The sequence below is a fragment of the Macaca nemestrina genome, chromosome 18, assembly GCF_043159975.1.
Source record: "Macaca nemestrina isolate mMacNem1 chromosome 18, mMacNem.hap1, whole genome shotgun sequence".
Classification (NCBI taxonomy): Eukaryota; Metazoa; Chordata; class Mammalia; order Primates; family Cercopithecidae; genus Macaca; species Macaca nemestrina.
Window position 1 is genome coordinate 68,263,405 of NC_092142.1, and position 15,466 is coordinate 68,278,870.

The 15,466-nt window shown below is 45.2% G+C and overlaps 1 protein-coding gene across 1 annotated transcript in view; it reads left to right on the forward strand.

The window, feature by feature from the left end:
• LOC105491362 (UTP4 small subunit processome component) overlaps positions 1-15,466 on the forward strand; it is a 38,968-nt gene that overhangs the window by 17,779 nt on the left and 5,723 nt on the right. The window contains exons 7-13 of the mRNA XM_071084825.1: positions 2,988-3,159; positions 3,265-3,356; positions 6,041-6,137; positions 6,803-6,867; positions 8,248-8,370; positions 9,384-9,540; positions 12,618-12,724. Of these exons, the coding sequence (XP_070940926.1) occupies positions 2,988-3,159; positions 3,265-3,356; positions 6,041-6,137; positions 6,803-6,867; positions 8,248-8,370; positions 9,384-9,540; positions 12,618-12,724 (813 nt within the window). The remainder of the gene's footprint in view (positions 1-2,987; positions 3,160-3,264; positions 3,357-6,040; positions 6,138-6,802; positions 6,868-8,247; positions 8,371-9,383; positions 9,541-12,617; positions 12,725-15,466) is intronic.

The window sequence follows — 15,466 nt, forward strand, 5'->3', positions numbered from 1 at the left end:
AGGCAGAGGTTGCAGCGATCTGAGATCGCTCCACTGCACTCCAGCCTGGGCAACAGAGCAAGACTCCATCTCCAAACAAGCAAACAAAATAATAATGCTGCTCTGAACATTGTGGTACAAGTACAGGTTGAGTGTCTCTGATCTGGTTCTGCTTAGAAGCAGAAGTGTTTCAGATTTTGGATTTTTTTTGGATTTTGGAATATTTGCATATACATAATGAGATATCTTGGGAGTGGGACCTCAGCCTATACAAAAAATTCATTTATGTTTCGTATGTACCTGATACACGTAGCCTGATGGTAATTTTGTACAATATTTTATTCATTTTATGAGTGAAACAAAGTTTTGACTGTGATCGAGCAGATGAGGTCAGATGTGAAGTTTTCTACTTGTGGTGTCATGTTAGCACTCAAAAAGGATTTTGGATTAGGAATCCTTTTTTTTTTTTTTTTTTTTTAGCTGGGACTACAGGCTCATGCCACCATGCCTGTCTAATTTTTGTTTGTTTTTTTTGTTTTTTTTGAGACAGAGTCTTGCTCTATTGCCCAGGCTGGAATGCAGTGGTGCAATCTCCGCTGTCTGCAAGCTCTGCCTCCCGGGTTCACACCATTCTCCTGCCTCAGCCTCCCTAGTAGCCGGGACTACAGGCGCCTGCCACTGCGCCCAGCTAATTATTTGTATTTTTTTTTCAGTAGAGATGGTGTTTCACCGTGTTAATCAGGATGGTCCTGATCTCCTGACCTCGTGATCTGCCCGCCTCGGCCTCCCAAAGTGCTGGGATTACAGGCATGAGCCACCGTGCCCGGCCTAATTTTTGTATTTTTAGTAGAGATGGTGTTTCGTCATGTTGGCCAGGCTGGTCTCTAACCCCTGACCTCAAGTGATCCACCTTCTCAGCCTCCCAAGGTGCGTGAGCCACCACGCCCGGTCCTGGATTAGGAATCTTCAGTCTGTATTTGCAAAGCTGTTTGAGTTCCTGCCTTCAGGTCTTTTGGATGTGTATCTTCGTTACTTTTTTTTTTTTTTTTTTTTTGAGGCAAGGTCTTGCTCTGTCACCTAGGTGGAGTGCAGTGGTATGATCCTAGCTCACTGCAGCCTCCGCCTCCTAGGCTCAAGCAATCCTCCTACCTCAGCCTCCCAAGTGGCTGGGACTACAGGCATGCACCACCAGGCTAAGTTTTTAACGTTTTTTGTAGAGATGCAGTCTCACTGTGTTGCCCAGATTGGTCTCAAATTCCTGGGCTGAAGTGATTCTCTTGCCTTTGAAAGTGCGGGATTATAGATGTGAGCCATCATGTCCAGCCACATTACTACTCTTGTTTGGGTTTTTTGTTTGTGTTGTGAGTTATGTTTTTTTGTTTTGTTTTGTTTTTTTCTTGTTTATTTCTTTCATTCTTTTTAAAAATGAGACTTTGGGAGGCTGAGGTGGGCGAATCACCTGAGGTCAGGAGTTTGAGACCAGCCTGGCCAACATGGCGAAACCCTGTCTCTACTGAAAAAAAAAAAATGCAAGCCCATGCGCAGCGACTCACACCTGTAATCCCAGCACTTTGGGAGGCCAAGGAGGGTGCATCACCTGAGGTCAGGAATTTGAGACCAGCCTGGATGATATGGTGAAGCTTCGTCTCTACTAATACAAAAATTAACCAGGCATGGTGGCACATGCCTATAATCCCAGCTACTTGGAAGGCTGAGGCAGGAGAATGGCTTGAACCAAGGAGGCAGGGGTTGCAGTGAGCTGAGATTGTGCCATTGCACTCCAGCCTGGGCGACAAGAGTGAAACTCCGTCTCAAAAAAAACAAAAACAAAAATTAACCAGATGTGGTGGTGTGTGCCTGTAATCCCAGCTACTTGGGAAGCCGAGGTGGGAGAATCTCTTGAACCTGGGAAGGCAGAGGTTGCAGTGAGCCGGGATCATGCCAGTGCATTCCAGCCTGGGTGACAGAGGGAGACTCTGTCTCAAGAAATAAAAATAAAAAAATAAAAAATAAAGATGAGATCTCACTGTGTTGTGCAGACTGGTCTCCAACTTCTGGGCTCAAGTGATCCTCCTGCCCAGTCTCCTGAGTAGCTGGGACTATAGGTTTGTGCTGCTCTGCCCACCTTGTTTATTTAAGAAACTTTCTTATTGGTGTTTCTTGTATTTTTTTGTTTGGTTGGTTTTTGTTTTTTTTTTTTTTTGAGCCAGAGTCTTGCTCTGTCGCCCAATCTGGAGTGCTGTGGTGCGATCTTGGCATACTGCAACCTCTGCCTCCCAGGTTCAAGTGATTCTTGTGCCTCAGCCGTCCAAGTAGTTGGGATTACAGGCATGCGCCACCACTCCCAGCTAATTTTTGTATTTTTAGTAGCGACAGGGTTCACTGTGTTGGCCAGGCTGGTCGCAAACTCCTGGCCTCAAGTGATCCACCCAACTCAGCTTCCCAAAGTGCTGGGATTACAAGAGTGAGCCACCACGTCTGACTGATGTTTCTTGGATATTTTTAATGAAATAAACATTATTAAGAAACACCTGTTCTAGTTCTAAATAAAGGATTGTCAGTATTTTTATTGGTTTAATACGTTTCTTTAGTGATAATAACTTGATCATGTTAAATATTCCTACTAAATAACATGCTATGGATTTCTTTGTTTAGGTTTTCTCTTATGATCTTTCGAAGGATTTAAATTTCTCAAATAGGTTCTAGGTATTTTATCTCTCAATGCTATTCTAAGGAGATCTGTGTTGTATGTATGAAGCTTTGCTGTGTTGTTCCTACTCTATAGACGTTGTTAATTTTGTCAGTAGGGGGCGCATTGTTACCAGTGTCTGAGCTTGCTCCTCTGATGGAATCCTTAGCTTCTGGAGGGAAAAGACCCTTGTAACTTTCCTACTGATTCTGGGCATAGGTTTACGCCTAAGCTGCTGAGACAGAAAACCTCAGGGAATATTTTTCCAACCAGACCTTGTTTTGCTTACATGTACCTCCTTCATGATTTAATTCCTCAGCAAGAAGACAGTTTTGTGGTGGGCACAGCCGAGGGAACAGTCTTCCATTTTCAGCTGGTCCCTGTGACATCTAACAGCAGTGAGAAGCAGTGGGTGCGGACAAAACCGTTCCAGCATCACACTCACGACGTGCGCACTGTGGCCCACAGCCCAACAGCGCTGATATCTGGAGGTGGGTTCCCCTCCTGGCGAGGCTGCTGCTTTACCCTGCCCAGCTCTGGCTGTTCTCATGCAGGACGACTTCTAATTCTGTACACCTTCTCCCCTGCTTTACCAGGCACTGACACCCACTTAGTCATTCGTCCTCTCATGGAGAAGGTGGAGGTAAAGAATTACGATGCCGCTCTCCGAAAAATCACCTTTCCCCACGTAAGTGTCCATTCCAAGCCCCTGCCAACCCCTCATCTCCCCATCCCTTTGTCCCCCTGTCCCACAAGGCTCTGAACACAGCTCACGCTTGGCAAATTTGTAGGACTTTTTTTTTTTTTTTTTGAGACAGAATTTTTTTCTTGTTGCCCAGACTGGAGTGCAGTGGCGTGATCTTGGCTCACCGCAACCTCCACCTCCCGGGTTCAAGCGATTCTCCTGCCTCAGTCTCCCGAGTAGCTGGGATTACAGGCATGTGCCACCACACTTGGCTAATTTTGTATCTTTAGTAGAGACTGGGTTTCTCCATGTTGGTCAGGCTGGTCTCGGAACTCCCAACCTCAGGTAATCTGCTTGCCTCGGCCTCCCAAAGTGCTGGGATTATAGGCATGAGCCACCACGCTCAGTCTTGTAGGCCTTTTTTTTTTTTTTTGAGACGGAGGCTCACTCTGTCACCCAGGCTGGAGTGCAGTGGTGCAACTCCACTCCAAGCTCCGCCTCCCAGGTTCACGCCATTCTCCTGCCTCGGCCTTCCAAGTAGCTGAGACTACAGGTGCCCGCCACCACCACACCCGGCTAATTTTTTGTATTCTTAGTAGAGACATGGTTTCACTGTGTTAGCTAGGATGATGGTCTTGATCTCCCGACCTTGTGATACTGCCACCTTGGCCTCCCAAAGTGCTGGGATTACAGGCGTGAGCCACCATACCCAGCCCCCCCTTTTTTTTTTAACCATCTGGGACATGGAGATATTGTAGGACTTTCTGTAGCTCCTTCTTCATTCCTTCTGTTTTTGAGGCAAGCCACTGCAAAGACATTTATGGGGGGTAGGAGATATGCAGCAGCACACCTAGTTCAGTTTCTGGGGGAATTTTTCCCTTTTCCAATTGGTTGTGGGTTATGGGAATTTTGTTAGTTTGTGTTTCAGAGTAGGCTCTATTCTGGGTGGGAGCAGGAAAACCCAGGCTTCCAGTGTTCTAGGTAAATGGTACCATCTTCCCAAGCTAGAGAACTTGCTCCCCACACCTGCTGCCCCATTCATTCAACCAGTAAACCTCATTGAGTCTACTCATGAGTATCTTTATACATATGTTGTAGAGATAGATCGATCGATCGATCGGTCGATCAACAGCTCTATTGAGGCATATTTGATATATTAAAAACCATACATATTTAATGCATATAGTTTGATAAAGTTGAACATAGCCCTCATAATCTCTTGAATCGAGTCATTCATTTCTCTTTGTCTATGCTGGCATCATCCTAGTTTGGATCAATGTCTTTTCTCATCTGGGTTCCTTTACAGTAGCTTTTTAATCATGTCCTTTTATTTCCATTTGTGTCATTCTAGCCTATTCTTCATTGATCTTATTTTATTTTATTTTATTTTATTTGTCTTTGTTTTTTTGAGACAAGGTCTTGCTCCATCACCCAGGCTGGATTGCAGTGGTGTGATCTTGGCTCACTGTAACCTCTGCTTCCTGAGCTCAAGCAGTCTTCCCACCTCAGCCTCCTGAGTCGCTGGAACCACAGGCATCCACCACCACGCTCAGCTAATTTCTTTTTTTCTTTTTCTTTTTTTTTTTTTTTTTTTTGAGACGGAGCTTTGCCCTTGTTGCCCAGGCTGGAGTGTAGTGGTGTGATCTCGGCTCTCTGCAACCTCGGTCTCCTGGGTTCAAGCGATTCTCCTGCTTCAGCCTCCCTAGTAGCTGGGATTACAGGCATCTGCCACCACGCCCGGCTAATTGTTGTATTTTTAGTGGAGACGGCGTTTCACCATGTTGGCCCCGCTGGTTTCGAACTCCTGACCTCAGGTGATCCACCAGCCTCGGCCTCCCAAAGTGCTGGGATTAGAGACGTGAGCTACTGCGCCCAGCCTCGGCTAATTTTTTTATTTTTTGTTTATTTTTAATAGAGACAAGATCTCACTATCTTGTCCAGGCCGATCTCAAACTCCTGGTCTCAAGCAATCCTCCCACCTCAGCCTCCCAAGTGCTGGGATTACAGGCATGAGCCACTGCTCCAGGCCCATTGATCTGTTTTAAAGCAACTTTGTTCATTGCTGCATGCTTCAAAGCCTTTGATTATCCCTGTTGGCTTCAGCATAAAGACAGTTTCCTTAGTGTGTCTTATAGAACCTGTCTCCATCCAGGCCTGGCCCTTTAGCTTCCTGTAGCACCTCTCATGCTTGTAGCACCCCCACCCAGGCTAGCCACTCTCAAGGTCTTTTTGTTCCCGCAAATACTCTTACCTTTGAGCTATGTCACATGCCATCGCCCTCCTCAGAACATTCTGCCCTGCCTCCTTCGCCTGACTGGTCTTTCCCAGTGAACCTCATCTGGACTTCTGTGTACCACCACACGTCTAGGTTAGAAGTCCTCTTTCCTTAGTTTTCAGTACATACTGTGTTTAGCCGTGTTAAAATTCTTGTCACACTAAAGTCTTATTGCTGATTTGGTTCTGTGTCACCCCTTTAGAAGCATCTTGAGAGCAGTAGCTATGTTTTAATTCATCATTGTGTTCATAGATCCCAGGGCAGTGCCTGGTATATGGGAGTACTTAGGAAATATTTGTCAAGGAAATGGATTTCAGCAGTAAAAAATGTGCTAAGGTGGTGCTGCTGTATCTGGTACTGAGGCAGTAGATGACCCTGACTTACTTTTTAACTTTTTGATTCTTGGATATAGCGACGTCTCATTTCCTGTTCTAAAAAGAGGCAGCTTCTCCTCTTCCAGTTTGCTCATCACTTGGAACTTTGGCGACTGGGATCCACAGTTGCAACAGGTAAAATGAGAGCACGTTTTTTTCAATAAGAAAACTGGAGAGAGAAGCCAGAAATCAGAATTGCGGTTGGAATTCTGCTTATAGAAAAACTGAAGTAGACTTTTATGTCCATTTTAACTAATGGTTTACCCACCCATTAGATAAAGCAAATAAGTTATTTAGAGTATTAGAATCTTTAGTAGGATATTGAATCATCTCTTAAAGGTTTATGGCTTGTGGTGGTGCGCTGCAGGGTGTAGTAACTGAGAAGAAAACAGGCTGTTGGAAAATAACAAGATTTAATGATGGGTAATGATGATCCTGTACGAAAAAGAAGATCACATGGATCTTATTGGAGTGGCAGCCTAGTGGCCTTTTTGTGTGACCTATTAAGGAAATGTGTGAGTCCTCTCTTTTGCAGTGGATTAAAATTGAGGCCACACAGACTCCACCTGCGTGCCTGGCTATGGAATAGAGCTTCAGGGAATTAGTGATGTATCAGAGGTAGAAGCAAAGGAAGTACTCACTGTTTTCCTCTTCATATACACCTCAAAAGTTGTGAGCTTACATTTTTCTGATTTCTCCCGGATAGAGATTCCATTCTTCCAGGGAGTGACTTTTTAGAAGAAAAAAAATGTACAAATTCTCTTTCATAAGAGAAATCTCAGGGAAGTTTCTTGTTTCAGGCAAGAATGGGGATACTCTTCCACTCTCTAAAAATGCAGATCATTTACTGCACCTGAAGACAAAGGTAAGGAAGTTTGTTTAGGCTCTGAAATCTAGAACGTTTTTCCCATTCTGAATTTTGAGGTTAGTTTACACCACAAATTGTATAAATTCTAAAACTATTTGAATGAAGGACTGTGTCACCAGGACTGGGTTTCCTGTGATTATAAGTAGGACATTGAGGATTTATTAGATGGATGTATACAGGAAATAGGTTTCTCTTCTTTTGATATTATTATGAAAATAATGTGCATTTATTTATTTATTCATTTGTTTTTGAGACAGAGTTTCGCTCTTGTTGCCCAGGCTGGAGTGCAATGGCGCCATCTCGGCTCACCGAAACCTCCACCTCCTGAGTTCAAGCAATTCTCCTGGTTCAGCCTCCTGAGTAGCTGGGATTACAGGCATGCGCCACCACGCCCAGCTAATTTTTTGTATTTTTAGTAAAGACGGGGTTGGTCAGGCTGGTCTTGAACTCCCGATCGCAGGTGATGCGCTCGCCTTGGCCTCCCAAAGTGCTGGGATTACAGGCATGAGCCACTACGCCTGGCCATGTGCATATTTTTAAAAACTCAAATAGTACAAAAGCGTATACAATGAAAAAAAAACATTTTGTTTTGTGAGTTTTTAAAAATTACATAAATGTTACTTTCAACTTTTCTTTATTCTCCAGATTCTTTTTTGTTTGTTTGGTTGGTTGGTTTTTTGTTTGTTTGCTTACTTTTTGAGGCAGGGTCTCAGTGTGTTTTCCAGGCTGGAGAGCAGTGGCACCATCACGACTCACTGCAGCCTCAACCTCCCAGGCTCAGGTGATCCTCCCACTTCACCCTCCCGGGTAGCTGGGACTACAGGTGTGCACCACCATGCCCGGCTAATTTTTTGTAGATCCAGGGTTTTACCATGTTGCCCAGACAGATCTTGAACTCCTGGGCTCAAGTAGTCCTCCACCTCTGCCTCCTAAAGTGCTGGGATTACAGGCACGACTCACCGGACCTGGCTTCCAAATGTTTTTCATTTGCTATTTCTTAGAAGTCTTTAAAGCAGAACGTTGTAGACAAAACAGAAAATAAGTACTCCAAACCACCTATCCTCCTGAGCTTTCCTTCAGTAAATGCCTCCCTGCTCAGGTTTCTGAAGTTGGGGTATAGTATGAGGCTATCTATGAAGTATTCAAAAGGCCAAAATAAGAATAGACCTCCATTCTTGGATTTGGAAATCAAAGCCACGCCTTTTAGGTACTCTGCCTCTGAGATCATCATAGTAACGCAGACCACACGAGGATCGAGATTATGTATAGATATCTGTGGATATGTCCAGAGTGGCAAGAGCTTGAGGCGTCATGTCCCAGTGCACCTCGTTATGTGAAGTTTAATTGTACGTTCATCTTGATTCTTGATATTGCCAGGGTCCTGAGAACATTATCTGCAGCTGTATCTCCCCGTGTGGAAGTTGGATAGCCTATTCTACAGTTTCTCGGTTTTTTCTCTATCGGCTGAATTATGAACATGACAACATAAGCCTCAAAAGGGTAAGTGATAGTTCAATGTCTGGTCACATAAGAGGAAACTTCCTAAATATGTCATTTTTGTGTGAAGTGGAAATCAACTGGATGTGAATCCTTGCTCAGTTAAAAACTATTTGGAGATTTGGAGAGGGCTGTTACAAAGCTGTTTTATTTATTTATTTATTTATTTTTTTGAGACGGAGTTCTGCTCTTGTCGCCCAGTGCGGTCTTGGCTCACTACAACCTCTGCCTCCTGGATTCAAGAGATTCTTCTGCTTCCGTCTCCTGAGTAGCTGGGATTACAAGCGCCCACCACCACACCTGGCTGATTTTCCTATTTTTAGTAGAGATGGGGTTTCACCACCCATTGGCCATACTGGTCCTGAACTCCTGACCTCAGGTGACTCACCTGCCTCGGCCTCCCAAAGTGCTGGGTGCTGGGATTACAGGCGTGAGCCACTGCGCCTGGCTTTTTTTTTTTTTTTTGACCGACTTTCGCTCTTGTCACGCAGGCCGGAGTGCTCCTGCCTCAGCCTCCCGAGTAGCTGGGATTACGGGTGCCCACCACCAGGCCCAGCTAATTTTTGTGTTTTTAGTAGAGATGGGGTTTGACCACGTTGGCCAGGCTGTCCTGAACTCCTGACCTCAGGTGATCCGTCCCCTCGGCCTCCCAAAGTGCTGTGATTACAGGTGTGAGACACTGCACCTGGCCCACACCCAGCCTTTATTTCCATTTTGAAGTTTTGAAATATGTTCTTAGAGGGATAGGGTAATGCCCTACAGGCAGTAAAGTTAAGGCTTTTCTGTTTAGTGGTTTCATGTGTGACTTAGTTATTTCCTTGATAGGGAAGTGAATATGTACTAAAGAGATGAAAGGGGGATGTATAGGTTTCTGGAGAGAAACCAGTGTTCTGTGCCCTGAGTCAGTTGGCTTACTTAGAGACAGGGAGCATTAATGTAACTTAAGCCTAGCTGTGATTGTTTCTGATGGGCTGTAGGTCTCCCTTCTCTCACTTTTATTATTGGTTCACCCAAAGGTTTCCAAAATGCCACCATTCCTTCGCTGTGCCCTTCAGATTTTGTTTTCTGAAGATTCAACAAAGCTCTTTGTGGCATCAAATCAAGGAGCTCTGCATATTGTTCAGCTGTCGGGAGGAAGCTTCAAGCACCTGCATGCTTTCCAGCCTCAGTCAGGTGGGAATCTGGTAATTGGCCATGGGGAGACTTGTCATGTCTGAGATGTAACTTTTTTCCTTTTAAGCCTCCATGTTGGGGGTTCCCTCATGTTCTTCCTACCCTACAGATCCACTCACTCATATGTTTGCAGTTTCAAGTAGGAGGAGATAGCTGGCAGAAGAAGACTCTCGATGAGATATGCAATGTTCTTCACACCTACTCTTTTCTCACTGGGTTTTTGATTCCTTATTTGGGGCCAGAGAAGTTTCATCATCCTTAGTTTGTTAGCAGAACACGAAGAAAGTTAAAGTCGTATGCAATCCTGATACCCAGAAACAGCTACCATTAATATTTTGGTATTTTCTAATATGTGTTTGTATATACGTATTTTGTGGGCATGTTGCTTTTTTTGGTTGTTTGCTTATAAAAAGGTACAATCATAGATCACTGCCACCTCGACCTCCTGGGCTCAAGTTATCTTCCTATCTCAGCATCCTGAGTAGCTGGGACTACAGACGCCCACCACTATGCCCAGCTAATTTTTTCATTTTTTTTTTGTAGAGATGGGCTCATTATGTTGACAGGGTTGGTCTTGAACTCCTGGGCTCAAGTGATCCTCCCATCCTGCCCTCCCAACTGAGATTATAGGCATGAGCCACTGTGCCTGGCCCAAAAGTATTATTATACATGCAGTTTAATTGCCTGTGGTCATTTAATGTTCCTGAGAATTTTTCTGTTTTCCTTGAGAACGTGATTATTAATGAATGAGTGTGGCTGTGTAGCTAGCTATGGCTGCTAAGGACTTAGACTCAGTTTCCAGCTTAATTAAGCTGGTAGTTGTTTGGATACTTCCCATGGGCCTTTCCCCTCTCCCTTGTCCTGGATTGTAGCTGCTTCTTCACTGTCATTTAAACTCCCATCAACCTGGAAAGTCAACTCTTTTTTTTTTTTTTTTTTGAAATGGCCTCACTCTGTTGCCAAGGCTGGAGTGCAGTGGTGTGATTATGGCTCACTGCAGCCTCGACCTCACCAGGCTCAGGTAATCCTTCCACCTCAGCCTCCCAAGTACACAGGAGCATGCCACCATACCCAGCTAAGTTGTTGTAGAGACAGGGTTTCACCATGTTGCCCAGCCTGGTCTTGAACTCCTGGGTTCAAGCAATCCTCCTGCCTTGGCCTCCCAAAGTGCTGGGATTACAGGTTTGAGTCACCATGCCTAGTGAAAGTCACCTCTTTTATCCTCAACTCTCACTGTTGATAAACTGATCCAGAAGCCTACAGTAGAAGAAACCTACAAGTTAGGGGTCAGATAAATCACACTGACTATTAACTATATATGTTTTTATTACAAAACTTAGGCTATTTATATCTAGCACTCCTTGAGCTTCAGCTCTGCATTATATATATGACTTTATTTTTTCCACTTCTCTCATCTCACTTCCCCTTGTAGTCAAGCTGGTTTCTTCACAGCCCTCAAACCTGCATATTCTAGTCACTTAGCTTGCACTGTTCCCCATCCTTTTTACCTCATCACCACCCATCCTTTGGCAGCTAGGTTATGCTTGTTATAAAGCCGTGTTATCGTTTGGGGGCGTTACATGCAGCACGCATTTTGGCATAGAACATCACTGTCCAATTTTTATCCCACACTAGTTGTTGTGTTGCCAGATTGGTTTAAAGTCTCTAGATGACAAAGATGGCTCAGACGTGCCCATCCTCCCTTAGTGCTAAATATACAGCAGGCACTCAATAAATTAAAGATATGCCTCAAGTCTATTTAACTTGCTGTTTGTCCGTAACTTTTTTTTTTTTTCTGAGACAGAATTTCAAAAGAGTTTCAAAAGATGGAGTTTCTTGTCGCCCAGGCTGGAGTACATTGGCACCATCTTGGCTCACTGCAACCTTTGCCTCCCAGGTTCAAGTGATTCTCCTGCCTCAGACTCCAAGTAGCTGGGATTACAGGCACCTGCCATCACGCCCAGCTAAATTTTTTTTGTACTCTTAGTGGAGATGGGGGTTTCACCATCTTGGCCAGGCTGGTCTCGAACTCTTGACCTCAGGTGATCCACCTACCTCCGCCTCCCAAAGTGCTGGGATTACAGGTGTGCGCCACCACACCTGGCCTGTCCATAATTTTGATTTAAAAAAAAATTTGGGGCCGGACACGGTGACTCACGCCTGTAATCCCAGCACTTTGGGAGTCCGTGGCGGGCAGATCATGAGGTCAAGAGATCGAGACCATGCTGGCCAACATGGTGAAACCCCATCTCTACTAAATATGCAAAAATTAGCTGGGCGTGGTGGTGCACATCTGTAGTCCTAGCTACTTGGGAGGCTGAGGCAAGAGAATGGCTTGAACCTGGGAGGCAGAGGTTGCAGTGAGCCAAGATTGTGCCACTGCACTCCAGCCTGATGACAGAGTGAGACTCCGTCTCAAAAAAAAAAAAAAAAAAAAAAAGGCCGGGCGTGGTGGCTCACGCCTGTAATCCCACCGCTTTGGGAGGCCAAGATAGGTGGATCGTCTGAGGTCAGGAGTTCAAGACCAGCCCAGCCAACATGGTGAAACCCCGTCTCTACTAAAAATACAAAAATTAGCCAGGCATGATGGTGGGCGCCTGTAATCCCAGCTACTTGGGAGGCTGAGGCAGGTGAATCACTTGAATTCGGGAGTTGGAGGTTGGAGTGAGCGGAGATCCACCACTGCATTCCAGCCCGGGTGACAGAGCGAGACTGTGTCTCAAAAACAAACAAAAAAACGTTTGGTAGGAAAGGAGTTTGAAACAGTTAAAGTATGTATTTTAGTGGCAGATGCTACTGTGATTCTCTATTCCTATAGTAAGCAGTGTCTTAGGCCTGAGGAAGTAATAACTTCTGTTTTATCTCTCTGGACCCTCTTTACAGGTGGGATGGCTAAATAAGTAGATGAAAAAAGTAGAAACATTAGCATCTAGAACTAATTTGCACAGTGATCAGCAAATTATCCTGGCAGTGATTTAAAACTCTGAGGGTCTCCTTGGTTTTTGCCATCATCTCCAGGGCAGGGCTGGCTGTGGACACTGTGTGAATTCAGAGATGTAACTGTTCTGTCCTCACAGGAACGGTGGAGGCCATGTGTCTTTTGGCAGTCAGTTCAGATGGGAATTGGCTAGCTGCGTCAGGTACCAGTGCTGGAGTCCATGTCTACAATGTAAAACAGCTAAAGGTGAGCATAGGGCTTAATGGCAGCAGTTTGAACCATTTTACAGGAGCCAGTTCACCCTGCAGTTACAAGATTCAAGGCAGATTGGCATGACCTGGAAATGTATTAGACTTTTTTCTTTTTAACCAATGATTTTTCCAGGTTTGGAATCCTGTTTTATTTTTTTATTTTATTTTATTTTATTTTCTTGAGGTGGAGTCTCGCTCTGTCGCCCGGGCTGGAGTGCGGTGGCACGATCTCAGCTCACTGCAAGCTCCGCCTCCTGGGTTCACGCCATTCTCCTGCCTCAGCCTCCTGAGTAGCTGGGACTACAGGTGCCCGCTACCACGCCTGGCTAATTTTCTTGTATTTTTGGTAGAGATGGGGTTTCACCGTGTTAGCCAGGATGGTCTCCCATCTCCTGACCTCGTGATCCACCCGCCTCGGCCTCCCAAAGTGCTGGGATTACAGGCGTGAGCCACCGCGTCCAGCCTCCTGTTTTATTTTTATGGAACCCAGAAGCTATACTGTATAACATTAAAAGCAGCTAATGGAATCAGTGAAATCATTCATACCTGGAAATTTGAAATTAATGATTTGTGGGTGATGTAAACACATCCAGGTTCTTTCTATATTTTCGGGAGGAAAATTCTGATATACACAGACAAATAGTTGCAGATAAGAGTTCCTTTCATGGCTTGCCTTGTAATCTCAAGATAAACATAATCAAAACTTCGAAAAAGGAATGCTGGGAAAACATTTTTCACTAATCAGTAATGACACCGTCAGTCATAAATTGAGTCATTAGTGATCCCTTACAAGTCCTCATCTTCATCATAAGAATCAGATTCGAACTATCCAAAACTTGCAATAAGCATTAAAAGTGTATAGAATAACATCAAACTGCAATACTTAATGGGTTTACCTGTTAACTGCATAGCGTAACCTTCGTTGCATTATGGTAGGAGCATGTACTGAGCACTTGTCTTTGAGCCTTACCTAGTATTTAAAGAGTGTGTGTAGCGTGCACATGCTTTGCAATTGTACATAAAAAGCCATGCCTAGGCATTAAATTCTTTTAAACCTGGTGTAGAGCCATAGACTCCCTATTCAATAACACATTTATAAGCAGTTTGTACAGATGGATTTACTTGGAGGGAAAGGCTTTACTCTCAGTTCTTCACAAATGCTGTTAGTTTTGTAACCAGTTAAATATGCTTTTTATTTTTTATTTTTATTTATTTATTTTTTTTTTTTTTGAGACGGAGTCTCGCTGTGTTGCCCAGGCTGGAGTGCAGTGGCGCGATCTCGGCTCACTGCAAGCTCCGCCTCCCGGGTTTATGCCATTCTCCTGCCTCAGCCTCCGAGTAGCTGGGACTACAGGCGCCCACCACCACGCCCAGCTAGTTTTTTGTATTTTTAGTAGAGACGGGGTTTCACCGTGTTAGCCAGGATGGTCTCGATCTCCTGACCTCGTGATCCACCCGCCTCGGCCTCCAAAAGTGCTGGGATTACAGGCTTGAGCCACCGCGCCCGGCCGCTTTTATTTTTTTGAGACAAGGTTTCACTCTGTCAACTAGACTGAGTGCAGTGGCACAGTCACAGCTCACTGCAGCCTTGACCTCTGGGCTCAAGCAATCCTCCCACCTCAGTGTCCTGACTAGCTGGGACTACAGGCGAGCCCCACCACACCTAGCTAATTTTTTTTTTTTTTTTTTAAAGTAGAGATGGGGGTCTTGCTATGTTGCCCAGGCTGGTCTTGAACTCGTGGACTCAAATGTTCCTCCCTCCCTGGCCCTTCCAAAGTGCTATAGCTACAGGTGTGAGCCACTGCGCCCAGCCAGTAGGCATATATGTATGCATGTATGTGTGTGTGTGTGTGTGTGTGTGTGTATATATATATATATATTTTTTTTTTTTTTTTTTTTTGAGACAGAGTCTCACTCTGTCACCCAGGCTGGAGTGCAGTGGTGCGATCTCAGCTCACGGCAAGCTCTACCTCCTGGGTTCATGCCATTCTCCTGCCTCAGCCTCCCGAGTAGCTGGGACTACAGGCACTCGCTACCACGCCCGGCTAATTTTTTGTATTTTTAGTAGAGACGGGGTTTCACCGTGTTAGCCAGGATGGTCTTGATCTCCTGACCTCGTGATCCGCCCGTCTCGGCCTCCCAAAGTGCTGGGATTACAGGCATGAGCCACTGCGCCTGGCCTTTTTTTTTTTTTTTGAGACAGAGTCTCACACTGTTGCCCAGGCTGGAGTGTGGTGGCACAGTCTCTGCTCACTGCAACCTCTGCCTCCTGGGTTCAAGCAGTTCTCCTGCTTCATCCTCCTGAGTAGCTGGGATTACAGGTGCATGCCACCATGCCCGGCTAATTTTTTAGCACCTGGCCAACCAATAGGCTTTCTTAAGAAAATGAGGACCAGTGTAGTGGCTTACGCCTGTAATCCCAGCACTTTGGGAGGCCGAGGTGGGTGGATCACGAGGCCAAGAGTTGGAGACCAACCTGGCCAACATGGTGAAACCCTGTTTCTACTAAAAAATAAGCCAGGTGTGGTGGTTCACATCTGTAATCCCAACACTTTGGGAGACCGAGGTGGGTGGATCACCTTGGTCAGGAGTTCAAGACCAGTCTGGCCAACGTGGTGAAACCCCGTTTCTACTAAAAATACAAAAATTAGCCGGCAATGGTGGCGGGCACCTGTAATCCCAGCTACTCGGGAGGCTGAGGCAGGAGAATCCCTTGAAACTGGCAGGTGGAGGTTGC